Below are 25,488 nucleotides of genomic sequence, written 5' to 3' on the forward strand. Positions count from 1 at the left end.
GCCGTGCTGGTAGTGCTTCTGGTGTCCACTGGAAACGGCTCAAACAGCCTCACTTTGCAAAGCCAATTCGTCTCAGGGGGTATCCTGGGGCAGCCCAAACTAGTTTTGGGCTGTGTGTCGCCTCTGCAAACCACGTGAAGGTGCTGCCAGCACGGGGTTGGAGGGTGCTGCGAGGGGGCGGGGGGCAAAGGTGGGCAGAGGATGCAGAGTCAACACCGACACCTTCTCCCCTCCACATTATTCTGCCTCCCCGTTTGGTTTTGGCTGACGACTGACAGTTCAGGGGGAGTCTCAGCCAAAACAATCAGGCTCATGCCTGCCCCCCTCTCCCTCCCATCCTCCAAGAAAAGGCTTTTTGGGTGGAAAGCAAATCCTTCTTTGTAAGGTTTCCTTCCAAAAATCCCACCTACAGCAAAATCCTCCTGCTGAAGGTGTTTTTGGGAAGCTGTGCTGCAGCAGCACGTGGCAGCCTGGCCCAGCACCCTCTTACGGGTGGGGGGCACAGTAACCAGGGTCAGGAGCCAAGGGCCCCCAGCTGCTGCTGAGGGTGAGTCCCTCATGCAGACACTGAATCTAGGTCATTCAGCACAATCTCTGGAAGGGGGTGATTTTCTTTTCCAGGCATAGTCATGAGTTTTGGGAGAGCCTCTGCCACTGGCAGCACCCCAGGGGTGCAGGGATGGGGGGGGAAAGGCAGCGTCGTGCTGGCAGCATCTTAAACCGTGGCCTCGCCCGCAGCCCGACCCCTCCAAACCCCCAATTTATGGTACAGACGACCTTCTCCCCCAGAGCAAAAATTCTTGCAGGGAAGACACCTATCTGAGGAGGGTCCTTGGGTGAGACCTGGCACTGGGACGGACTGCGGGGTAAGACTTCACTGAAGAGAGGCCGCTGCATCAGAGTCTTTCTGGGTGTGCTGGGGAGTCTGGAGGAGCTCCAGACTTGTGGAGGGGAGCAGGGACTCTCCAGGCAAGGGTTTACCTGTGTGGGACAGAGGATGGCCCACTGTCCCTGCCTGCATCCTCTCCTTGCTGCCTCATCCCTGCCAATGTCCCCTCCTCGCTGCCTCAGGGTCCCAGCCATCACTGCCACCTTCTCTCCAGCACAACCAGGGTGGCTGGGGGCGGGGGGGGAATGGAGCCACCACCCACAGCAGGAACCTGTCCTGTTCCTCCAAACACATGCTGGCAACTGCTGTTCCTGGGTGGTGGCTGCCCCCAGCAGGGACCCAGCCCCGGCAGTGCCTCGCACGCCGCAGCCAGGCAGGATGAATCCATCTCCTCACCACTGGCAAGTGCTGCTGACAGTCTGCACGGCCACGCTGGGTCCTCCGGGTTATAGGGACGTGCAATGCCTTGGCTGCCTTGTGCCCCTCAAAGGGAGCACTGACCTGCCTGCCTGGCCCCCCCTGCAACTCCCCCAACCTTCTCCTTTCCCTTCCCTCACTGCTGGGTCACTGCTGGCAGCAGGAGGGTCCTGGCAGCGCTGGCTGGGTGTGCAGGGCCGCAAGGGCCCTGCTCCCAGGGCAGCTCTGCAGGAGGGGACTTGGGGGGCTGGCTTCTCTCTGGCAAAGCAGCCCCAAGGGAAGGAAGGAAGGAAAGAAGTAAAGAAGGAAGGACACCCTCGCTGCCTCAGCTAACGCCTGCTGCTGCAGCACGTGGGGCTCAGCTCGCTTCCCCAGCTGCACTGAGAAGGGTTTTAAAAAGGGACAAGCGTGGGAGACCAAAATGAACATGGTGCCAACTCTGCCTAGCCCCTGCCCCCCCCTCCACCCCCACCCCTCAGCTCCTGCCTCCATCCGCAAGCAGCAAGTACAAGGTAGAGAGTGGGACCACCGAGAGGTCACGGCTGGGGACTGTCTGTAGGAGATCAGAAAGAACAGAACCAAAATAATCAAAACTTGAAATGAAAAAAAAAATAAAGAAAGAAATAAAAAAGGAAGGGGAAATTAAAAAAGAGACAGGAAAAAATATACATGTTATGAAAGGCAAAAAAATTACAAACTGAAGAGAGGCACAAAGGACTCCAACATCAATGCAACAGCAGAGGCCAGCAGAGAGGAGCACAGCCAGGCACAAACCACCGATGCGTGTTACAACAGCCTCTGCAGAGAGAAAGGGGGTTAACCTGCCCCAGCCCCCTGCGCAGCGGGGCCGGGCAGCGGGAGCATGCACTGCAGGATGCAGGAACCAAGCAGCAAAGTCCTCTGGAGCAGGAAGGCAAGCCCTCTGCTCCCCCTCCCACCGGGACGCAGCGCTGGGGGTGAGCACGGGTGAGACAGGCACACACGTGTGTGGGAAGGGAGCGTGTCCCAGAAGGGTGAGAGCCTGTGTGTGCCTGGCTGCGGCTGCAGCCTGCTCCTGGCTCGCCTCGGAGCCCAGTTTGTGCAGGCAGCTGCCCAACCCTGGGCTCAGCATCTCCATCCCATTGCCCCTCACACGGCTCCAGCGATCCCCAGGGGTTTGCCAGGTGCCCCCAGGTACACAGAGCCTGGCGTGCAGGGAGGATGGGGCATCGCTCACTGCTGCTGCAGCCGCGGGCAGAGATGGGCTGTGCTTGGAGCAGCCCTCAGAGAGCCGTCAGATCTGGGACCCCTCCAGGAGATGTTGGGGGGAGGGGTTTGGGTGGATTTGGTTTTCGTTTTGCTGACCAAGCAGCTGAGCAAGACACACCTGGCTGCAGGAAAGTGAGGACGGCACAGGTGCCCCCTCGGGGACCGGCATGCAGCACACGCAGTGGCAATGGGCAACAAAAGAGAGAACAGTGGGGATGCAAAAAAGGAGAAAAAAATAAAAGAAAAAGGTTAAAAAAAAAAAAAAACCAAACGAAAAAAAGGACATCAACAACCTTGGGAACCCAAGGCCACAGGGGAGAGAGACAGTGCGAGGCACCACAGCACGTGTCACAGGAGACAGACAGACAGACAGCCCCGTGCCGATCAGATACGTAAAATATCACCACTCCGGGACCCTCACTGACCTCTAACTTGTTGCTCCAGGTTCAGTATGACTGATACGGCCTGGTGTAGGATTAGCAGTTTGGTCTGCGGTTTTTCGCTGTTTAGGTGGAGTTGGCACATGCGTCCGAGCTCTTTAAAGGCCTCGTTGATGTCACGGACCCGCAGGCGCTCACGGGCATTATTGGCGACCCTCCTTTCTCTCTCTCTCTCGGCTTTTTGCTCTGGGGGAAGAAGATCGTCCTCCTCATCCTCATCTTGACTAATGGTTTAAAATAAGAACGAGACAGGGACATTCCTCGCGTGCACTCTCAGCACTGGTCAACTCACAGCAAAGAAACATAACGTTGAGGCACAAGGACACCAAGCCCCGCGAGCCGGGACGCTGCGCCCCGAGTGCCCCCACTGGGATGGGCTGGCCCCGGTGCCCCACGCTCAGACTTTGGAGAGAAGCAATAAAAAGGCTCTTCCTTCTTCTGCCTCCGTTTGTTTGTTTGCTTTGTTTTTAAGTTAACAAAGAAAGAAACCACAACTGGTATGATTAACGCCTGTGCTTGTTGCTGGGAGGTTGCAGAGTGGCCCAGAGAAGGTGTAGGGGACATCACCCGTGTCCCAGGTTGGCATTTTGGGAAGCGGCAGCCTTCTGCCTCCAGGGAAGGAGGTGGCTGCAAGTGTGGCATGAGCAGGGCTGGAGCTTCCTCTCCGGGCAGTATCACCCTCAGAAAGCCTCTGAGCCGGTGGTGAGGTTGCAGACAAGCTCAAAGGACTCTCTCTGGTATCCTGCCTCATGTCAGGCTGGATGTGACAGAGGATACAGGAGCCCAGAGCAGAGATGACCCTGAGCAAGGAAGAGGTCAAAACCTTCCTGCCCCTGCCTGAGGGAAGCCAAGTGCTTAAGGTCCTTTCTGCTCATGGCCACAAGCAACACCCTGAGCGACCCCGCAAGGTGGGTGCAGGAGTCCTCTGCTTTACGAGCCTGAGGAAGCCCTGTGGCCATGGGGATGGGAGCCAGCAGGAGAGGGGAGCAGGGACCCTTCCCCAGCACGGCCCAAAGCCACGGGGACGCAGTGGCAGCCTGGGCTGTGCTGCCTCTGTGTGAGGACAGACAAGGCTCCCATGGTGGGCAGGGGCTGGTGGGTCTGTGCTGCAGGACAACCCTCGGCCTTACTGGGCAGAGCCCAGCGCCTGGCGGGTCGCTGCAGGCGTACCCCAGCCCAAATGGCCCCAGACTGGTAACAGAGTAAGTGAAGGGAGAGACCTGTTCAAAGAGCACCTTGTTCTGTTCCGGGAGGGTTTCAGCTCCTTCTTCTCCTCTTCTGAGTTATCTGCCACTGACGTGTTCTCCTCATCCTCCTTCTCTTCCCTCTTTATTTCACTGGTTCCTGAGGACACGCTGCTTCGCCCCAGCCCTCCTGACAAGCCTGATGATGAAGCAGAGCCACACACAGAGGTTGGAGGGGTCTGACCTGCACAGTGGGCTGGGAAGTCCCCAGGTCCTGCTCTGGCTGCACTGCAGCATGTGGCATCCCCGACTCATCCCGCACTGCCCATCCACAGCAAGAGCAGCTGGAGGGGTGCCAGCTCTGCCCTGTTACCACCCCCTGCTCCTCTGCCCCCCACCTCCCAGGCTCTCCAGAATGAGGGCCTGACCCCCTGCAGCAGAGAAAGACCTGGGGGGGGTCTGTGCACCCGCAGCTGGCGGGAGGCTCAGGAACACCCAGGTCAAACCTCTGTAAAAGCCTCAAGGTAGAAACTGCCCTACAGATGCTGCAAGTGAGCACCAGCCTTGCAAGAGCACCCATCTCCCCCCACGTCACTGCTGCCCAGGGCTGGACCTAAGGGGTGATCTCAAGCATGCACTCGTGGACAGCTGCCTTACCACTGTACGTGTCTTGCTGCCTGTTGAGGTCAGGGAGCGAGCTGGGCTGTGATGGAAGTGTGACATGGTTGTGGAGCATGCTGGGGTTGCTGGACAACCCATCTTCGGGGTGACCTCCTCCCACCTACAGCAGAACAAGCAGAGCAAGCCTTGAGGGAGGGGAGTGGCATGGCCAGTGGGCACAGGCACAGTCACCCCGAGCACAGCGCAGTGCTCTGCAGAGCAGGCTGAGGGGCAGCCACACACCCTGCACTCCCACCACCACCCAGAACACAGGCATGTGGGAGGGAAGACCCGACCCTAGGGGCAGGTCTGTGCTGGGGGCTGTGGCAGTGGCACTGCAGGACACAGCTCCATGTCCTGCCCATCACTGGACCAAGCAGAAAGCCCCCGTCAGCACCCGGCTCCTCCTGCCATGCGAAAGCCGCCTCTGCCTAGATGCATGGCTGGTACCTGGGGAACACACCGTGCCTGGGCTGCACGTGTCCTCTCTCAATCAAGCACCAGCATTTCTGCCACCTCCCCAGTGCCACCAGAGCAAGGGACAATCCCAGCAGCGTGAACCTGGCTCCAAAGGGCCTGGGGTCCAGCAGCCTTTCTGAGCCCGTGCCCCCTGAGGTTGCACAACGCCTGCCAGGGACCAGCAGGACCACGCCAGCCCCGATGCAAACACTCTGGTCTCTGCAGTCTGCCACGAGGACACAGAGACCATTTCTGGGCTCAGCAGCAGAGTCTGGGGAGCTCAGATCTGGTTCTCCAGAAACTGGAGACACTGGCAACCAGCTCTGCCAAAAACGTGCTCCTGTGGTCACACCAGCCTCGGGACAAGGGGAGACCCTGGTGATGCAGCATGGGAGCCCAGCATCCATGTGCTCCCAACATCTGGGACCTGTCGTGCTCCTTGGACAGCAAATGAGCCATCACACATTAGCGCTGCCCAGCTCACAGGAGGACACGTGCCTGCACGAACAGTTTGGAGCAGAGAAGTCCTGGTGATACCTGGCTCCTGCAGACCTGCCCTGAGACAGATCCCTCTCCTTCTTCTCCCTGCATCCCCTGGGGACAGCCTGAAGCTGGTTTTGAGGGATTTCCATCCACGTTGCAGGGAAGAAGGAAGAGTTTTCACCACCTCTGCCTGCCCTGAGAAGGGGAGTGAGCAAATTGCATGCAGGGCATGTGCCCAAGAGCCACTGCTGTGCTGAGCACGGATTCAACCCCCATGCATGAAGACCAGAAGCCACAGACCTCCTGTGCACATCACCCACTCAAAGCTGTCAACAGCCTACCCAAGCTGGGCCACTCTGAACTGTTCTCACACCATGACATGTGTCCCCAAGCATGTTCCCTGGGATGCTTCCACACTTACCAGGCTCGGGTGCCTGCTCCCCAGGGACATGACCGAGGCAGGGAAGGCCTGGCCCAGGCTGCCCACTGTGGCACTGTGTGCCGGCGCCGAGCCCAGGAGCCCGTGCATGTCCCCGTGGTTGCTCGGCATGGCAGCTGTCTGGCCCACGGCGTGATTCCTCAGCACGTGAATGGCTTCGTCCAACCTGTCTTCCATTTTGTTTTGCTTGAAGGACAGGACAGAGAATAGGTCTGTGTTAACTGGGATGAAGCCAGCAGTGCTGCAGCTCTACACTAAAGAGCAGCCACAGCAATCCTGTACTTGGCTGGACAAGGCATGTGCAGAGAGAAACACACCCCAGCCCCACTGGTGCCATCCCTTAAAGGCACAAGGAGTCCCATAAGCAGAATCACCCAGGGAAAGGAGGCAGAAACCAGACAGACACCCGTTTGGATGGGCCAGACCCACAGAGATGTGAACAGGCCCTAAACAGGGGGAGAGGGCAAGGCTGTGCCTCTGCCCACTGGGCTCTGGGTTCAGGGAAGTGGGTCCCCAACTCTGCTCTGCTGCTTCTGCCCCGGCACCCAGCTATCAACCAAGCACCAGACATCTGTGGGACAGGGCTGTCACCCAAAACCCCACCCCTGACAGGAGCAGGAGGGATGGAAGAGAAAAGGAGAAGGCAGATCTTTCAGCAGCACTTACTAAAGTGTGGAGGCTCCCTTCGTAGCTGGGAGATAAGGCACCCTGTCCGCTCGCTCGAGACCACTGGGATGTGCCTGTGGACAGACAGGGAGAGAATGGGACTGGGCACGGCTGCCACTAGATGGGGCTGGAAGCTGGGCCAACACAGCACTGCGTGGGCCACCAGACTCTGTACAGGCCACCAAAGCACTGCAGGGCCACGACACAGGCTCGTCCAACGCCAGCCAGGCAGCACACACAGAGGTGCAGGTTTCCCCGGGCTCCCTCAGCACTCTGTGAGGGGTGCCCGCAGAGAGGGTGCCCCCAGAGGCATTTGTTCCACTGCAGGGCAGGTGCCACCTTATCTCACAGGGGTGCTGTGAGGGGTCACGCTCTGACCCCACATGCCTCCTGCAGAAATCCCTGCAGGGCCCTGGCTGTGGGCTTGGTTCTGCTCGGCCTCAGTGGGAAACCAAGCGCAGACCTGCAGAGCTTGAGAGGTTTCTGAGTGTCTCTGTCCCCTCAGGGAGCGGGCAGCTGGCACACACACTGATCCTGCAGCTGGCACACACAGCTCTGCTGGGCAGGGACAAAACCTCTCCCACCAGACAGGAGCAGAGACGGGCTTTTCTCAGGCACTGGAAATGGTTTTTAACCAGTTGGCTGCTTCCCGGTTCCCACTGCGCTCCTCCCACAGGGCCAAATCCAGGGATGAACCCTCCCATCCCCAGGATGCTCAGGGACAGGGTCCTGGGCTGGCAGCAGTGCTGTAAGTCATGGTGCTACCATGAGGGCCAGGCAGAGCTGCTGCCTTCACATGTGCAGCCGTTGCTTGGGCACTGCTTGGCTCCCAGTGGGAGAAAAGCTATAGCTGATGGAGAAGCTGCCTCAAGGAGACATTTAAAAGGTGTCCTTGAGGTTGTCTGTCCTTCCTCTTTGCTCTCCTGCTTTTAAAAATAAATGGGACGTGGTGACATCACCCCAAGTGTCTACAGGAGTTGGGGCAGATGTGGGAGGCACTCTGCCTTGTACCACCTGCGAGCAAACCCCACACCCCCTTCACAGCCAGAGCTCTTCACCTACCTGCGAGGCCCTGCGGGGAGCCGACCGGTGTAGAGGGGTTCGATGAGAAGTTATTGCTAGAGTGATCAGGGGAGTAAATCTGGAGCAAGAGAAGCAGGGCATGGTCAGGCTCTCTCTCAGTGCCCACCCCTGGCTCTCCCCCTCCCCAGCACCGCCATGCCCAGGTGCTGTGGGGACCCCCATGGCACCTCCCTTCCCACCCCACCACCAGCTCCCAGCCAGCATGATGGCCCAGCAGCTCCCCTATTAACACTGGTGTCTTTCTCTGTCCCTGCTGCCACCATCCCCCAGCTACGGCCTCTGTTCTTCAGGTCCTGCCTTGGAGGGATGTGAGAGCCCCAAGATGTCACTGCAGGGCACAGTACTGAGCACCCCTCTACCACCACACAGAAGCAAAGGTCCCTGACCAGGACAGAGGCAACCCCTGGCTCTGACAGCCCAGTGGGACCAATGCCTCCCAGTTTCAACCAGCACGCACAGGGCCAGAACTACTGGGACCTGCAAGTCTTGCTAGGAGTGCTGCATGGAGCTGCCTTGCCCAGGATGGATGGTCTGCAGAGCCAGCTCACAGACACAGATCTGATGGGCCACAATAGTGTCCAGTGCCTCAGTTTCCCCATCTGCCACAAGGCACTTCTGCACAATGCCAGGGCTTGGGATGGCAGCACGTGGGAGATGGGGGAACCCTCCCCTCAGAGGCTGCTGTGGTTTTGGGGACATATACCCAACCCCACCACCCCCACCCACTGCCCAGAGGGGGAAGGTCCAACGCTGTGACAGGACAAGGGACCACACCAAAGGCCTGCAGAGACTTACTGAAGCTAGTGCCTTCCCGAGTGCGTCTCCTGAGCTCCCAGCTGTGGTTCCTCTGTTACCTGCTGAGAGAGGACACAGACATCACTGCCAGGGCGCTGGGAATCCAGCAGGATGGGGCACCCTGCAAGACCTCTGGCATCACCCACCCTGAGATGGACATATCTTGCTTTTACTGCTTTGCCTGAGAACTGAACAGAGGCCCAGCTCAGAGCGGCCTGGCAGGGACACACGTGGCCCAGCAGCTCTCATGGGGCTGCAGGAATGTCTCATGCTACCAACCACAATCAAACGTCTCTGCTGCAGCACAGCCCATTTCCACAGGGCACTTCATGCCCCTATGATCCCCAACTTGCTTCCCCTCCCCTAAACAAGGGTTTTTCTACAAATCAAGGTCAGAATCCTCATTTCCTGGGGAACACAAGTTCATTTCAGCAATAGGTTTTGTAACAGGTTCAGCAAGGTTGGAGATTAAAGCACTTGGTGGGGGGTTTAACGTGGCACCCAAACGCAGCACAAACATTCCCATTCCAGATTTAGATGAACGGGCTTCACACGTGCGCCCTGGGGGTGTTCAAGGCCAGGTTGGATGGGGCCCTGAGCAGCCTTGTGTAGCTCCAGGCCTGGAGGTTGGTGACCCTGCCTGTGGCAGGGGGGTTGGAGCTCTGTGATCCTTGGGGTCCCTTCCAACCCACACCAGTCTATGATTCCCACAGCACAGGTGCAAATCCTTCCCACAACTATTTTAAGTCTCTGGGCTTCCAACAAGTAACATCACAGGTCCTGGTGTCCTCTCAGATCCACCAAGCAAGGCGAACACCCCCAAACCAGGCCCCCATCTCCCTGCCTCAGCCTGCCCAGGTATCCAGCAGGAATAACCTCGCTGTGCTGCTTTCTTCATGCAGTGACTCCAGGCAAGGGTGACACACAAGGGATAAAAAGCGCCTGGGTACATCAGACATGGGTATCACAGCCTCCAGCATCAGGGGTTTGCACAAGAGTTTGGGGTGTGCACAAGCCAGTGGAGCGAGGGGGGGGCACGGTGCGCTCAGGGGCTGTACGTACCCATCATGCTGTCTGTCCCACTGATGGGGGGCGTGTGACTGGAGACACCGTACGGCGTGGAGGCAGAGGAGAAGCCAGACACAGAGGGGAGCCCGCCGTTCACCTCTCCTGAATGAAGCTGGTAGTTCTGGAAGAGAGGGGAAGAGGGGTGAGAGCTGCGCTCGAAAGGCTGCTGGGCTGCCCCACGCTGACAGCTCTGGGATGAGGTGATGGTGCTGCCACCAGCCAGCCCAGCACAGCCCCCGATCCCACCCGCCCACGGCGCCGGTGACACGTTACCATGCGTTCGTGCTGATGTAAACTGTTGAAGCCGCTGGACTGCGGGAGCGGGGAGGAGGAGCTGCCCAGCATGGCACCGTAACTCGACTGGCTCATGGCACCAGGTGAACTCCACAGGTCTGGTGAGTTATGGAGCCCGTCTGGAGGGAAAAGCAGAGCTGAGCAGGGCAGAGATGCCAGCATGAGTCCCACAGCCCATAGCAGAGCAAAGCAGCCCAGGCCAAGGGGCTGTGTCTGTCCCCATCTATGCTGAGCATCTCCCACTGAGCACAAGCGTCTTGTGTGCTGTGCAATTCCTCCCACTGTCTGTCAGGGGCCAGGCAACCCCTGCTCTGACCAGCTCGCAGGACACTGGGGTTAACAACTCACCTGCCATATAAAAGGCTCCGGGATACACAGTGCTGGGAGGCTTCGAGGGAGTATATCCAGCTGGATCCCTGCTGTAGTCATCACCTGAGTTGGACGGGTACACCTGGGGGGCAAGAAAGGGGCTGAACTGTTTGGCCACCCCATCCATCACCCCAACCCACGTGGCTTCGCTTTTATTCATGGTGGCAAGATGACAGAGCTGGTCAGTGCCACAGCAAAGCCAGAAGTGGGGAGAGAGGGGCAACCAGACCAGCTCAGCTCAGCCCAGCCCAAGGCACAGTGACGGTACCGAACGGAGCAGGGAAGAGAGGCCCATCGTGCAGCCACGTCACGCCTGCCTTCCCGTAACCGTGCGGATCCCCGTGCAGAAGATGCCGGCGCCAGCAGAAGTTTCAGCTCTCTGCTCTAGTTCCTTTTTCTGTGGTTATAACTTTTTATGGGTAACCACAAAAGCCATCGTTTCTGCACGCGAACCCCGCACCCCAGGGCGTGGGCTGGGCAGTGGTGACAGGGACTGGGGGAGGCTCGGGGACCTGCTCGCCCCTGCTAGATGTTGGGCTCCCCAGCACAGCCCCAGCTCAAGCCCTTCATGGAAATCAGCCCATCCTGCTTGAGGGGAAACTGAGGCACTGGGGAAGTTGAGGGCTGAGCAGTCCCTCAAAAAGGATGTCGCACGGGAGGGGAAGGGTCTCAGACAGCTTCTTCAGCACCCTTCAGCTTTGTATTTAACAGAATATTAAGGAAAAGCTTCAGTTTGCCTCCTAAATTAACCAAACCCACCCTAGAGAGCCCTTCCCAAAACCCACCCTGTGCCAGTACACAAACATACCTATTTTTTTTTCCTTTTGAAAGCAGAAATACAACACACACAGAAACCGAGATAATGCCCCTCACGATTACGTGAGAACCTTGGTTAGGGGTTATTTTCATCCCCGTTGATTCATTCTGAAACAGCTCATAATTTACGTTTCTTTAAGCACACACGAAAGCAGAGGCTGCCGGGCACGCTCAGCCAGCTCTGCCTGGAAGACACAGCTCTTTGGAAAGGAAATCTGCCCTGAGCTTCTTTCCCCACACCCAGCCAGCTTCCTCCCTCTGACCCCTTGTCCTCACCCAGCAAGAAGGGGCAAAGTTGTTTCTTTACTTCTCTGAACTGCCCAGAACATCAAGATTTTATTTTGTTTTGGCAGGGTAATAGAAAATAGAGATCTTTTTGTAAAAAAACACACCACACTACTCCCCCCCACAACCACTCAGTGAAGCATCGGTGATTGCATTTCAATATGCTGTGCTGTTTCCTCCTGGTTTTGGCTTCTTGGAGCATCTTCCCCCAACACTGGGTGGGTTCAGAGCCCCAGGGGTAACCCCAGCCCCTCACCACCCATCAGACCCTGTGAGAGGGAGGGCAACAGGATGCTGAAAGCAACTCGTGGGCATGGGTGCTACGTAGCAAGACTGGGGAACTTGTGAAATAAAGAAGAAAAAAAGAAAAGAAACACAAATAAAGAGAGGGGGGAAGGGAAAAACCTGACAGACACTGGCAGCTGCCCTTCTTGCTCAAAAAAATAGACAATTCCCAGGCTTTGTGTGGCATCACAGGCCGGTGCTGGGGCGACGCGGGCGCAGGGAGCCGCGCGTGGGGAGCCGGGGAGAGCGGGGGAATGGAGGAGGCTGCAAAGAACAAGAATCCAGTAAATTGACTTTTCCTATAATTTGATTAAATAGCGGGAGCTGGGACAGGGAATCGAATGAAGCACGTCTAATAGCCCCACGCCATCTGCCAGGGGCTGGCGCCCGGCCAGCACGCGAGGCAGCTGTGCGGCAGTGGAGCGGGGGGGCTGCGGCGAGCTGCAACATCCATTTAATCAACCCAGAGCCAAAAGAAGACTCAAAAACCAGAGCTGAAGGGACCAGGGTTTCAAAGCAGGGCTGGGGGGGTGGGGGGGGAGGAGTGTGTGGGGTGGAGGGGGGAGTTTGCCTCGCTGTGTATCCACCCTGCTCCACCACCCCCAACACACACACGTTCCCCAGGAGTAGCTCTGCCCTTTCTGAATTCTTTGCTGGGTGCAGGGGGTGTGTGTGTGTGTTTGGGGGGGAGGGGGGAGAGGGTGTGAAAAGCCAAGTCCGCTCATCCCAGCACCAGCCAAGCGAGGAGCATCCCAGCCCCGCTGAGCACAGGGGAGCCGGCCAAGCTCCGCAGGAAACGGTAAATCAGAGCCAGGGCCCAGCTCCCCACGCCACGGCCCCAGCCCCTGCGCCGGCAGCTCCGGCGGCGGCCTGGGGACCTCCAGGTGAGGTCATTTCCTCTGGTTGGAACTGCCAGCGCGGCCAGAGAACTGCTTGAAAAATCAAGCCCCAGCGCTGGGATTCACAGGGCTTTGTGGGGTTGGTTGGTTGTGTTTTTCTTCCCCCTCCCTGTTTTTTTCTTGCTTAAACGCATGAACCGGGGTGGGACTTGGGGCAGACTAAAGCTAAACAGAGCGGTGACCAGACTGTGAATTCACAGCCTGAAGCAGCTCCCAGCCTCCACGCCCGCTGCAGCAACTGAATCCTGCAGGACCCGACTTGCACCAACTCCCTTCCTCCCCTAGCCGACCTGCTGCAGGGGCTGGAGTTGGGGTGGGGGGTCTCCATCCAGCCACGGGTCCTGTGCCCAGACAAGCCAGTCCATGAGGGAGGATGGCTGCGAGGTGGAACCCATGTCCAGGGAGGCTCCAAGGGGCTCTGTGCCCCGGGGGCAGCCCCAGCACCGGGCACTGCCCAAGCTCAACACCTATTTCAAACGAACCCCAGGGGTTCCAAGCCCTCCAGGGGGTTCCAAGCCCCCTGGTACCTCCACGCTCAGAGCTGCTCTGCTCCATCCTGCCCTTCCACACCGTCCCTCAGACCATCGCACACCAGTGCCTCTCCATTCCCCTTTCAGCCACCCTCGACTACGCCAGTTGCTGACCTCTCCCAGTTCTCAAAACAGCTAGGGAATTACAGATTAAAGCACTTAATTTTCATAAGATGCTGATTAACCTATTTATTTTGCACAGGGTCCAGTGATAACATGGGGTGGGCTCTGGTGCAGGCAAGCCAGCCAAGAGCCTTTGATCCATCACCTTTGAGGCCGGCAACCCCTTTTGCTCCACGCGTCTCTCATCGCCTTGGTGCCCATTTCTCTCCCCAGATGTGGAAGTTCAAAAACAAAGCAAGAGGCCAGAGGTCACGGCCATGAGATGGCATTGGGAAGAGACAGCACCAGTCCATGATCCCAAAACCTGGAGCTTTGCAGTCAAGGGGCAGCTGAGGCGACAGCCAGCACTTTCTGGGCTGGGAAAGCCAGTGTGTGGGTGTCAGCTCAGACTTGGGGAGGGGGGTGAGTTTTGGGAAACACCAAGCAGCTCTTCCTGTGGGGGCACGATGGGCAGGGAGCCCTGTCAACCTTTGAAATCTGAGGCCAATAAAGGGCCATTTGCTGGCAGTGATGGTTTCCCCACATGCTGGCTGGGGTTTAAAAGGTCCAAGTTTCACACAGAAACTCAACACAGCGACACAGATTCTGCTCCAAGCAGGATTGTCCCTGTTAAAACACAGATTCTTGGAGCAACACAGCGCTGCTGAGTCTGCAGGGTCTGCAGGAACCCTCCAACCACCTCTGTGCACCAACATGCCCTCAGTGCCTTCCTCTCCCTCAGTCCTCCCACCCCTTGCAACTCAGGGCCCGTTTCCCAAGGCAGAGCTTGTGGTGGAGGTTACAGGCTGAGCCTTGCACTAGCACTGAAGAAATGCTCTGGCACAAGATGCTCCACAAGGAACGGGAGGAGTGGGCACCTGCTTCATGCTGCATCGGCATCAGCTTTGCCCAACACGCTCTGGCAAGGGCACATCTCCAGTACAGCCCCAGCCTGGGCTCCAGCCCACCCCCAGGACAGAGCCTGTCCTGTCCCCCTGCAAGCACGCGAACGCTCCGGGAGGAATGCGGCCTCGGCCAGACAGCTCCCATATCCCCCTCCAGCCCGCTCCAATTAGCTTTCCTGGAGATCCCATTACTTGCAGCCACAAAGACATTGTTCAGTTCATTCCCTGTAGCAGGAGCAGGGGGAACATATTCTTCCAGCCTGCTCAGCTTTCCTATAAAACAGCCCAGGCAGCGCACACACCTGGAGCAGCCCCAGCTGCCCGCCCGCATCACAGCCCCACGGTTTCCCTTCTGGAGTGAAATCTGATCAGCCTGAGTATTACATTTCACTTAGTACTCGAGGTGTAAGGAGGAGGAGAGAGTAAGGAGGAGGAGGAGAGGTGTAAGGAGGAAGAAAGGAGGAGGGGAGGAGAGGAGAAGTAAGGAGGACAGGGGGAGGTGGTGGTATGGGTCCAGGCTCTAGCCACTGGCTGCTTCGTGCATGGAACATCATGACTCCTTCTCCTGGATCAGTGGCCCCACACTGCAGCCTCACAGGGCTTCCCCACTTCTCAGCAGGGAAACTCCTTCCCTGTCCTGCTAAAGTCCAGGTCCTCAGTGTTGGGGGTGGCCCAACCCATAGGGCTGGGCAGCACTCATGGCAGAGGGAGCCCAGGGGATGGAAGAAGGGGCAGGAGATACCTGCAGGGAGAATGTTCGTGCCACTTACCGAGGAGGGGAGTCCAGGAGGCACCTTCCGAACCTTTTTGGGCTGTCCATCTGGTTAAAGAAGAGAGGATTTAACTTCTGAAGGGGGTAGCAGGAAGGAAAACAACAAGCTGCAGCTAGAAGTCTCCAAGGATGGGAGATGCCAAGGCTCAGATACAAATAGGGCTCAGATCCCAAATGCCCCATGACCAAACGGCTGAGGATGAAACATTCTCCTCATCACATCTGCAGCCTTTGAGGGCAGATTCCACCCATAGCCCAAGTTCACAGGACAGTCTCATTCCCTAAACACTGTGGTAAGAGGTGCTCACCACACAGAGGGGCTGTGTCTGCTCTGTGGAAGAGACTGAGCCCATAAATAACCCCTCATCGAGTGGTTCTGGGGGCTTCTAGCCCAATTTCATTTGAAGTGGGTTTGCAGAGAGGATACAGAAAGAGAACAAACACAAGGATGGGGATGCATTGTCCCTCACTCCCAAGTAACACACACTCAGGAGAGCTTCACTGCTGCAGGAAGGCAGGGACGGTGCTCGCCTTGAGCTGGTCCCTCCCCAGTGCTGAGAGGGGAGGGTGAGTGTCCTGAGGGGAGGGACAGAATTCTGGGGAAACATCCAGAGCAGCAGCTCAAGGGGAATCATAGACTGGTCTGGGTTGGAAGGGACCCCAAGGATCACAGAGCTCCAACCAACCTCCAGGCCTGGAGCTACACAAGGTTGCCCAGGGCCCCAGCCAACCTGGCCTTGAACACCCCCAGGGACGGGGCACCCACCCCCTCTCTGGGCAGCCTGTTCCAGCCCCTCACCACTCTCTCTGGAAAGAACTTCCCCCTAATATCTAATTTAAACCTTCCCTCCTTCAGCTTTAATCCATCCCCCTTGTCCTGCCAGTCTCTACCCTTTTAAAAAGTTGATTCCCCTCCTGTTAGCACAGGTTAAAAATATTTTGGGCTTGTTTTTTTTTTTCTTTAGTTTATAATTAAGACAAGCCCCAGGATGCTAACACAGCACGTGTGCCAAGCCAGGGACTCTGCTGGGTCGCAGCTCAGGAGGAGAAATTCATCATGCAGAATGACCCAATGCAAAAGCATCCTTTGCCATGCTGACAACAGAAACCAGCAACGTTTTCAAGTGGCAACATCAAAGCGGATGCCTTTGTCTGAAAAGCACCAGAAAAAAAATACACATGACATTGGGTCACTTCTGGTTTTGCTCGTTGGGGAAAGCCCAAAATAGCAGCAAGGAAGAGACTTTGGGAGGGTGCAAGGGGGGAACTATGACAAGAAACAGATTCTGGAGAACTGGGGCTTGTCTTCACACAGGAGTTAAAACTCACACCCAACCTGAGACTTCAGTAAAAGCAAAATGACTCATTCCCAGGTAGATCCAGGTGTGGGCAGCTCCTGCTCTGCAACATGGAAGCAGGCAGGTGGGCAGGGAGAGGACATGGAGCAAACAGCCTCTGTGTCCCAGGGCACAGCAACCAGCCCCTAGCCAAGCTCCTGGGCCTCACACTTGGTCCTGGCAGCCTGTGTACTTGGGGCAGGACAGGGGCTCCAAGGGGACTCCCTGGGCCTCACACTTCGTCCTGGCATTCTGTGTGCTTGGGGCAGGACAGGGGCTCCAAGGAGAACCCCAGGACCTCACACTTGGTCCTGGCATCCCGTGTGCTTGTGGCAGGACAGGGGCTCCAAGGAGACCCCCTGGACCTCACACTTGGTCCTGGCATCCCGTGTGCTTGTGGCAGGACAGGGGCTTCAAGGAGACCCCCGGTTCCTCACACTTCGTCCTGGCATCCCGCGTGCTTGGGGCAGGACAGGGGCTCCAAGGAGACCCCATCAGCCATAAAAGCAGCCTCATAGGTGGCCCAAGGTCTTCCAGGAACAGGAACTGACACACAGCATGGCTGGTGGCACGGTCAGAAGAACCTCAAGCCATCTGCTGCTTCCAGCTGGCCTGACACTTTCCAGAAAGAAGGAAATTCTACGTTGCTCTGAGCCCAACCCCTGCTTTTTGAATATCATCTATTTTTTCTTCCTCCCCAAACCCCCCAAATGCCCAATTCACACACTGGTGCTCTCCTTCCTGAAGGCAGCCCCGATGTGGGTACCAGCCCCGTGGGCAGTGCCTGCCACCAAGCTGCAGGACAAACAGGAGCAGTGGCACCCCTGGGAGACACGCAGCCACTCACCTATGTTGCTCTCAGCACCTCTCCTGCGAGGATTGTTGGGATAAGAAAAATACTGAGACCCTCCTTTCACACCAGTGGGGGAAAGCGTGCTCGGGCTGGCGATTCCCATCTCGCTGGGCAGGAAACCAGTCTGCAAACAAGGAGACAGAAAAGCCTTTCCATGTAGTTATGCTGGGAGAGAACAGAGCTGCCTTGAGCTGTCTTCACCAAGGTGGGGGAGTGGGGGGGAGAAGACAAGCCAAAGGAAGGAAAAGCAAAGATGTAAATATGGGGGTAGGCAGCCCATCTGACTGTGCCTCCCCTCCCAGCTGTAAATCCAGCCCAGGGTGCCGGCACTGACTGTTCTCTCCCCTCCCCAGCGCTGAGCAGCTGGACGTGTCGCAGACGATGCCACTGCCACAGAGCTGCAATGCCTCTGCTGGGGATGGTTTTCTCTTGCATTTTATCACAGAGAAGTCAAATCTCTCTTTCTAAAAAGAGGAAACTCCTCCCTTGTGTTTATCCCAGCTGACCTTGGACACTCTGGGAAGCAGCACTGAGCTGGCCTGAGCCAGAGTCCAAGGTGCTCCCTGGATGGAGGAATGGTGCCCTTCCTCCAGCAGCATGCCCGCCAGCATTGCCCCTTTCACCTTGGGAGAAAGGCAACCTATTTACAAGGAATTTAAGAAGGCTGGCAAAGGGCCTTTAAGCAACAAAAGCTTCACTTTGACCCATCCTCTGAGGGCAACGTGTTGAAACAGAGGAGGATTTCAGGCTTTGGAGAAAGTGGAAAGAAAAACCCTGCCGCTTTAAAACTCCTCATCCTCCAGAAAGGGGTCGGGGAGGGGAAGAGGAGCTCGTGTATTCACAGCTGGTGAAATTCCTGCAATCTGTTCCACCGGTCATATTACCTCTGCACTGAAACCACTGCGCGGCACGGCCAAGGAAAGCAAGCGGCACAGCACCCTGGGAGATCCTGGAGGGCTGGGACGCTGCTGCCCCACTCCTCCTGAGGCTACCTCCAGAGAGACGCTGAGATTTTAAGGCAATTTCCCTGAGAAAGGGATTTTCTTTCCTTTCCCTATCCCTGGGGATGCCTCCAGAAGTGGCTGGGGGTTAAATGATGTGGGAGCCACAGCTCTGCCCCAGAGGAGGATGTTTCTGGGAGGAACATCCTCCCCATCAAGGGCATCTGACACCAGACAATTTTCCAGAGCTTTTCAGAGAAAAAAAAAACCAAACCCAACAAAAAACCCCCAAAAAACCCCAACAGATCAACATGCCACCCCCTCACCCCCCTGAAAACTGGAGCCAGAAGCAACAACTGTTCTGGGGGCCACCAGGGGCGTGCAGACAGCCCCGTTTGCCTCCCACCACCTTGCACAAGAGGGGTTTTTGTCTCTCCTCCACATCAAACGGGCTCCGTCTCCTGCTCTGCCACCCGATCTGGACCCACGTGCCCACACCAGGGCCTCTCCAGGCCCACAGCACCATTTGCCCACCCCGTTTCTGTTACCTTATATCCCCCCCCCCTCCTCCTCCACGAAACCCCAGCAAAACCATAACATTAAAAAGGCAGGCTTGGCATCTGTCCCATTTTTATTTTAGCAGCTTCAGTGGTAAATTAAATCCACTCTGGCACAGACAGCCAGCACAGCTGTTTCAGCAAAGGAAACATCCTCAGTTCAGAGAAGAGGAAATTATGACAAATTTGTGTAAAATTAAAACATGTAATACGTGTGTGTGTGTACATGTGTAAAATAAAAAGCTGTTTGGCCAAAAGCTGCTCCCTGGAATAAAATGGTGGGGCTGTTTCACCAGGGCCATGCTCGGGCACTGATGGGCAGCTGCAGCAACACATCAAAGCAGAGGTGATCGCTCTTTCCCAAAAAAACTATTCCTGGATGCTGGTGGCAGCAGGCTGAATTATTATCTCAGGGTTGGCTGACTGTGTTCCTGGGCTCTGATTTATGCCTGTGGTATTCCCCACAGGAAGCAAGTTTTTTTTCCCCACGGCACAGCCCGTGGTTTTGGGGTTCATGTGGGGTGACCCAGCAGGGCTGGTGCTGCAAGAAGCAGCTCACCGACCCTGTCTCTCCCTGAGTGTGGAGATGAGCATCTCCTGCAGGTCCTGCAGTGAGAAAACAACTGTAAAACCAAACTGATACCCACCAAAACACTGCTACAACAGCACAGGAACCATTGCATGGGCTCCTTCCCATCAATTGGTGAGCGGGGGGACACAGTGATGCTGGCTGGGGTACAAGGGGGTGCTGGTCAAGGATGGAGAGCATGCAGCATCAGGTGTGATGCTGGGAGGCAAAGTGAGAGCCCCACAGCAGGGAGCCAGAGGGAGAAGGTGCCTCCTGGAACACTGCTCTGTGTGCAGCCCCCCCCCAGCCATGGGGAAAGGTGTTGCTTCGCTATGACTCACTGCAACCCCCTCCAAGGGCAGTGCTGGCTAGGTTGTATCTGATTAAACACAAATCAGCTAGCAACAGGATTAACAATAATAAAATAAGTGAGCCTGAAGAGGTTTAGAAAACTGAGAAGCTGCTACAACCCCGTTTTCTGAACTCTTGACAACCCTTCTGAGCCAGCAACATGTGCCTGTAGAAACCCCTGTCACTCAACAGACATTTCTGAGAGAGCAGAGGCTTTCCAGGACCCCGTGCAGAGAGGAGAGATGCAAAGAGCCAGGTGCCTTTTCCTTCCCTGGCTCCCATTCCTAGAGGCTTAGTCAGTAAACGAAGGAAAACCATACAAAAATAATAATCTCAGTGCATTTGGTGGTTACCTGGTTTAGTCCTGGCATCCCTGTGTCTCTTCCAAACGTGGAGTACGAGGCTCTTTCACTGCTCTTCCCTACAGAGGGGAAAAGAAAAGACAAGGTTTTGTGTAAAAGGGAGGGAGAGGCTTTGTATGCACCCCCATAGGCCCTCACTCCTGGGGTGTCCCAGTGAGGTGCAAAGCCTGCTCTCAGAACACAGCTTCCTCTGCCAGTCTGCAAGGGCGGCTGCTCCCGTCACGGCTTACTGCTGAAACAGGAGCTGGTTGGAGTTGATGGGGCTCAGCCTGTCCATAAACAGCAAACCCCCAAAGCTGCAGCGATGCAGGGAAGTGCTGGCAGCCGTGGAAAGCAGCAGTGTCAGAGCAGAGTGAAAAAATCCCTCCAGACGTAGTAACAATAAAAAAACCCCAGCCCCATTTGGCAGAGGCAGCGCCAGAGGAACTGACAGCCAGGCAGGAGTGACTGGGCTCTGCTGGCCCTTCCCATACAATAGGAAACACAACTCCAGCAGGAGCGTGTGGAGTGAGCTCCTGCTCCACACAGCACAGGGATTACCCTCTTCCTCTTCCCTGCTGGAGATTCAACTTTCCAAAAGCCCATCCAGATTGAACAAGCAGGCACTCAAGAGAAAAGCCTTTCCTTCCTTTCCAAGCCCGTTCTGTGTCCCCCCCCCCCAGCCAGGTTCCTCCTGCACTGTGGGGCTCCTCACAGCCAGAGCATCCCTGCCAACTGGGATGCTGTGTGGGAGCAGCCTGGGGAGAGCCAAGGCCACGTGCCCTGGCGCTGCTGAGTGAACTTTAGCACCCAGCGACGGCTTTTATCGAGCGTGCTCAGCCTCACCCTGCCCACACGCTGCTCAAAATAGTGTTTTCAAGGAGGGGGGGTGGAGGAAAGAAACTCAGTGCACACAGTGAAATGTTTCCATTCCGAAACCTCCTTGGCACTGTCATCCTTTGCAGTCCCCAGAGCCTGCCTGGTACCCTGCAAGCAGCACCCATGGGTGCCAGGGCAGCGTTGAAGCTCTGGGGATGGACCCCAGGCCAGGGAGAAAGGGAATAGCTTTATGTTGTGCCTGGGGCAGCCAGCAGCACAAGTCTGCCTTGGGGTCTCCCCCCAGCCCAAGCAACATCAGATGTTTTTCTAGTGGGGAACAGGCAATTTTTCATTAAAAAAAAGGAAAACAAAACAAGATGAAAAACTGGACTGAAAATATATGAGGAGTTTTTCCCTGCTGTTAACTCCAGCCTGTTAATGGTGTCACTAGGGAAAAGGGGGAGGGCAAAGAGAAGCAGGAGATGATGATCAAAAAGGCTTTGAACACAGGGCAGGCATGCTGGCGTGCCCTGTGCCGGCGCAGGGGACTCTGCCCCGACGTGTCCAGGCAGCATCAGGCTCTGGCAACCCCCTCCTCCTGCAGCAGCCCTTCCCTGAAAAGGGGCGATCGCATCCTGCCTCCAGTTTGGCTCAGTAAACAAAACTGGGAGGGGGGGGGGGAAGATTTTGCCAATCTGCTTAATCTAAAGCCATCCCCAAAGCCTAAGATACCACCCCCAAACCTCAGCACCCCCCCCTTCCTAACGGTCCCAGCGCCCCTCACCGCGGGCGACAGCCGGACACGCCAGGCACCGCTGCTGTTTGGCTTCAGAGGCTTAAACGTTAAGTAAACAAAGGTCAGGATGTCAGAGGACAGATCTCCTAAGTGACCTAATTTTTAAAAGAGCTTAAGCAGCTCCATTTACTGCAGCACCAGCACACAAATAGCTCAGCAGGTTGGGGCATCGGGCGGGTGGTGGTTACTCCTTCAACCAGAGGAGAACCAGGGTGATGCTATGGGAGTTCATCTGGTCACCAATGGCTGGGCCTCCTGGCTTTAATCTAACCTCGGGTGGCAGAGCCTCATGCTGCACCTCTCTGCTGTCACCAGATAACCTGGGAGCTGAACTGCAGGTGCCTGGCACGTGTGTGGGGACACCCAGGACCTGCTGCCCTCATCCGATTGTCCGTCTTTCATCCACAGGTACCAGTACTGGCCACAGGCTGCACGGTGTGTCTTGGGATAAGGGAGAGTGGGAAAGGGGAGAGGGCAGCCTCCCCACCCCAGCCAGCCCCATCCCATGTCATCACATAAAAAAGGAGGGAAAAGCAGCAAAAAAAAATCTCTCAGCAGTCAACATTTTGTATTTAACCAGGAAAACAAGGAGGAAGGGAGAAGGGTAAACTCTTCTGGAGTGGAATGTATCTATCTAGCCTACTGAAACAAACACCAGTCCACAAGTTGGCCAAGAAAAAGCTGAAATTGCCAGCAGAAGCTGCTGTTCCTGCTGCAGGGGGATGCCACTGTCCCATGGCAGCCTGGGACAACCACCAGAAAAGGTGGCAAAACTCCAGGACCACAGTGAGGACCAGGATGGAGACTGGTCTTGGCAGAAAACACTGGGAATCTCCCCAACGCTCCCTCACTCCTGACCCAATTACTGTGACCCTGCAGATGGGTGTTAAGGGATCTTGGGCCGGGGTGGGGGGGCAGGGTAATACTCAGAAGAGGCTGAGAATAAATCCCCTGAATGGGAAGGGGTTTCCCTCAGCAATCCTATCCCTTGGATTTACCTCTGTGCAAAGGTGTAGCACGGAAAAGGGCACCTTGAGCATGAGGCACCCAGCTGGGAGCACTGGGTATTTCCAGCTCTCCATGGTATAGCTTTGCTGCAAGTCCTGGCATCCCCCTTCCACCTCCTCCACCCCCCTCCCTTCTCACCCCTGCCCCTTGCCTCCCATGCTGCCTTCAGCCCTGCTGAAGGAGTGACTTCCCAAGCTCTCTCCTCTCCCCAGGGTCGAGCCATGCCAGGCTCAGCCGAAGCGTCGATGGAACCTGGCTTCACTCAGGGCTTTGGCAGAGAAACCCCCCACACCACTTGCACTCTCTCCTCCCAGAAGCAGAATTGCTCCTGGTCTTACAGACAAGGAGCCTGGAGTGGCAGGATTTGGCCTTGGGGCTCAGGACCAGGTCAGCATCTCAGCATCTCTACCAGAACCAAGTAAACTTCTGTTTTCCCCATTTCTCTCCCCAAGATCAGCCCCACTCTCAGCCATGGAAGCCAAGGAAAGGGGGAGTTCAGGTTGTGCCTGGGTTCTGCCTGCCAGGAGGAAGGCAGGTGCTTTGCCCAGACTCAGCACCCTACACTCCTGCCAGCCTGCAGATAGCTCACCCCAGTGTCCTCCCATCACCCCATCCCCCAAAACAGAGCCCCAGTGCATCCCCTGGCACCCAGTGCCCTGGTACAGCTACCCACTGTGCTCCTCCCAGCCTCTCACCAGTAATTCCATTAGAGTTCCAGCCTGGGGAAAAAGGGGAGGAAAAACCCAGGCAGGGATTAAAGAGGTGTGAGGGGGGAAGTTATAAAACAAGGAGCAGCCCCATCAGTGGACAGATTAAAACCATTGTCCAGGAAGAAACCAATCCACAACCACTCACAATACACACAAGATTAGAAACACTCCTCTGAAAAGAAGCTAATTACTAGAAATAATTACTAGAAAGAAATCTGTTATGGCTTATCAGTTTCCCCACTGTTTAAGCAGTCGTGTGTGTCGTTGGTTTGTCCGTGTCGTCGTACCCCCTGCAGCCCCTGAAGATGAATGGTAAAAGATTGGCAGATTTTGGAGATTGGTGATCTAAAATAAACCCAGAAAGGCCCTCCTCCTCCTCACCCCCTATCATGAGGGGATTTGTCACTGTGCTGCGTCCTGGCACAACCCTGGCAGTCAGGGATGGTCCCCATCACCTCTCCCTACCCGGAGTTGGGATGCTTGGAGCTCACCAGGATGTTACCAGTGCTTTGGGGAGCAGCACCAAGGGCTCAGAGCCTCGCAGCTTGGAGGAAGGGGTGATGGAGGCAGGGAGGCTCTTCAGAGGGATCTGAACAGGCTGGATCGATTGGTTGAGACCAACAGGATGAGGTTTAACAAGGCCAAGTGCAGAGTGCTGCACATGGAACATAACAACAACATGCAGAGCTACAGCCTGGGGGAGACTGGCTGGAGAGCTGTCAGGCAGCATCTCGAGTGCTGGGTCCAGTTCTGGGCTCCTCACCATCAGAAGGACATTGAGGTCCTGGAGCGAGTGCAGAGAAGGGCAACCAGGCTGGGGAAGGGGCTGGAGGGCAAATCCTCTGAGGAGCAGCTGAGGGAGCTGGGGGTGTTGAGCCTGGAGAAGAGGAGGCTGAGGGGAGCCCTTCTCCCCACCTCCCCTGCCCTGCCAGGAGGGTGCAGAGAGGTGGGCGATGGTCTCTTCAGCCAGGGGACAGGAGATGGGACAAGGGGCAATGGGCTGAAGCTGCCCCAGGGCAGGGTCAGAGCAGATGGGAGGGAAAAGTTCTTCCCTGGCAGAGTTGTCAGGGCTGGAACAGGCTGCCCAGGGAGGGGCTGAGTCACCTTCCCTGGGGGTGTTTAAAAAAGGGGAGATGAGGTGCTCAGGGATCTGGTTTAGCACAGGATGGGAACAGTTGGGCTTGGTGATCTTAAAGGTCTTTTCCAACCTGGGGATTCTGTGATTCTTCTCCACTTCTTTGAGAAGGCCTTAGACCATAGTCTCACACACCTCTTGTCTATTGAGTACCACTGGCCACATCCACCTTAAACTGCTCCTTCTGTCTCACATTTCAGAATTCAGCAGTTCCACCCAATTGCCCCATTAGCACCAGATCCCTGATGAGGGGATGGACACCACACCACACTGTGCTGGAAACCAGAGGTGGGCATCTGAAGGGACACACCTCTAACTCACCTTTCCCTCACTCTTTCCCACTGCTTTTTCACTGTGATGTACAACAGAATGAGGTTTTTTCTGCTCTCCCTTCTGCCCCCTTCCACTTCTCATTCTCACACTTGAAAAGTTTTCAGAAGCAGCTTGGGAAAGAAGAAAAGTCCCACCCGTGGTCTCCCTCAAGTCCACCCTTAGCACAGGAGCGCCAAGGCAAACCCAAACTTAACTTATGGATCTTGGAACCTGCTTCAGGAATTGATGTTTCCTACTTGAACCACATTTTAGGAACAAAAGCAACTTTGAAATGCCAGGAGCCTCGTTGCCCCTCCTGGCTGCTCTCTCCTGGCCTCCAGCTCCTATTCCAGCTGTGGAGTTCTTGGTGCTGGACTGACTGCTCAGGCCAGTGGCTCAGAGCTTGTGCCAGGGTGGTGGGACACAGCTCCAGCGGGCACGGTGCCGACAGCCAGCGGCAATCACCTGCCGGGGCAGCCGGGGCTCTGGCTCCACGTGTTGGGCTCGCAGCCTTGCCGGGGAGTGCCGCTGCGCCTGCCAAGGGCTGGGAGCCCTGTCTTTGAGAGGGAGCCAAACGCGTCTTCCCTGCACACATCAAAGGGGAAACCTCTGTGTTCCTCCCCAGGCAGCTCCTTCTCGGCTGGGAAGTCTCAAGGCTGCCTTGGCCGCAGG

The 25,488-nt window shown here is 56.5% G+C and overlaps 1 protein-coding gene across 1 annotated transcript in view; it reads right to left on the minus strand.

Annotated features, from left to right (window-relative positions):
• TCF3 (transcription factor 3) overlaps positions 1-25,488 on the minus strand; it is a 72,669-nt gene that overhangs the window by 3,748 nt on the left and 43,433 nt on the right. Inside the window, exons 5-17 of the mRNA XM_084276188.1 lie at positions 20,049-20,116; positions 17,273-17,402; positions 15,087-15,136; positions 10,474-10,576; positions 10,105-10,244; positions 9,826-9,952; positions 8,764-8,825; positions 7,948-8,026; positions 6,886-6,959; positions 6,202-6,405; positions 4,836-4,959; positions 4,230-4,377; positions 2,980-3,218 (exon numbers count right to left, since the gene is read on the minus strand). Of these exons, the coding sequence (XP_084132314.1) occupies positions 2,980-3,218; positions 4,230-4,377; positions 4,836-4,959; positions 6,202-6,405; positions 6,886-6,959; positions 7,948-8,026; positions 8,764-8,825; positions 9,826-9,952; positions 10,105-10,244; positions 10,474-10,576; positions 15,087-15,136; positions 17,273-17,402; positions 20,049-20,116 (1,548 nt within the window). The remainder of the gene's footprint in view (positions 1-2,979; positions 3,219-4,229; positions 4,378-4,835; positions 4,960-6,201; positions 6,406-6,885; positions 6,960-7,947; positions 8,027-8,763; positions 8,826-9,825; positions 9,953-10,104; positions 10,245-10,473; positions 10,577-15,086; positions 15,137-17,272; positions 17,403-20,048; positions 20,117-25,488) is intronic.

The sequence above is a fragment of the Gallinula chloropus genome (assembly GCF_964237585.1).
Source record: "Gallinula chloropus genome assembly, chromosome: 28".
In the NCBI taxonomy this organism is placed as follows: Eukaryota; Metazoa; Chordata; class Aves; order Gruiformes; family Rallidae; genus Gallinula; species Gallinula chloropus.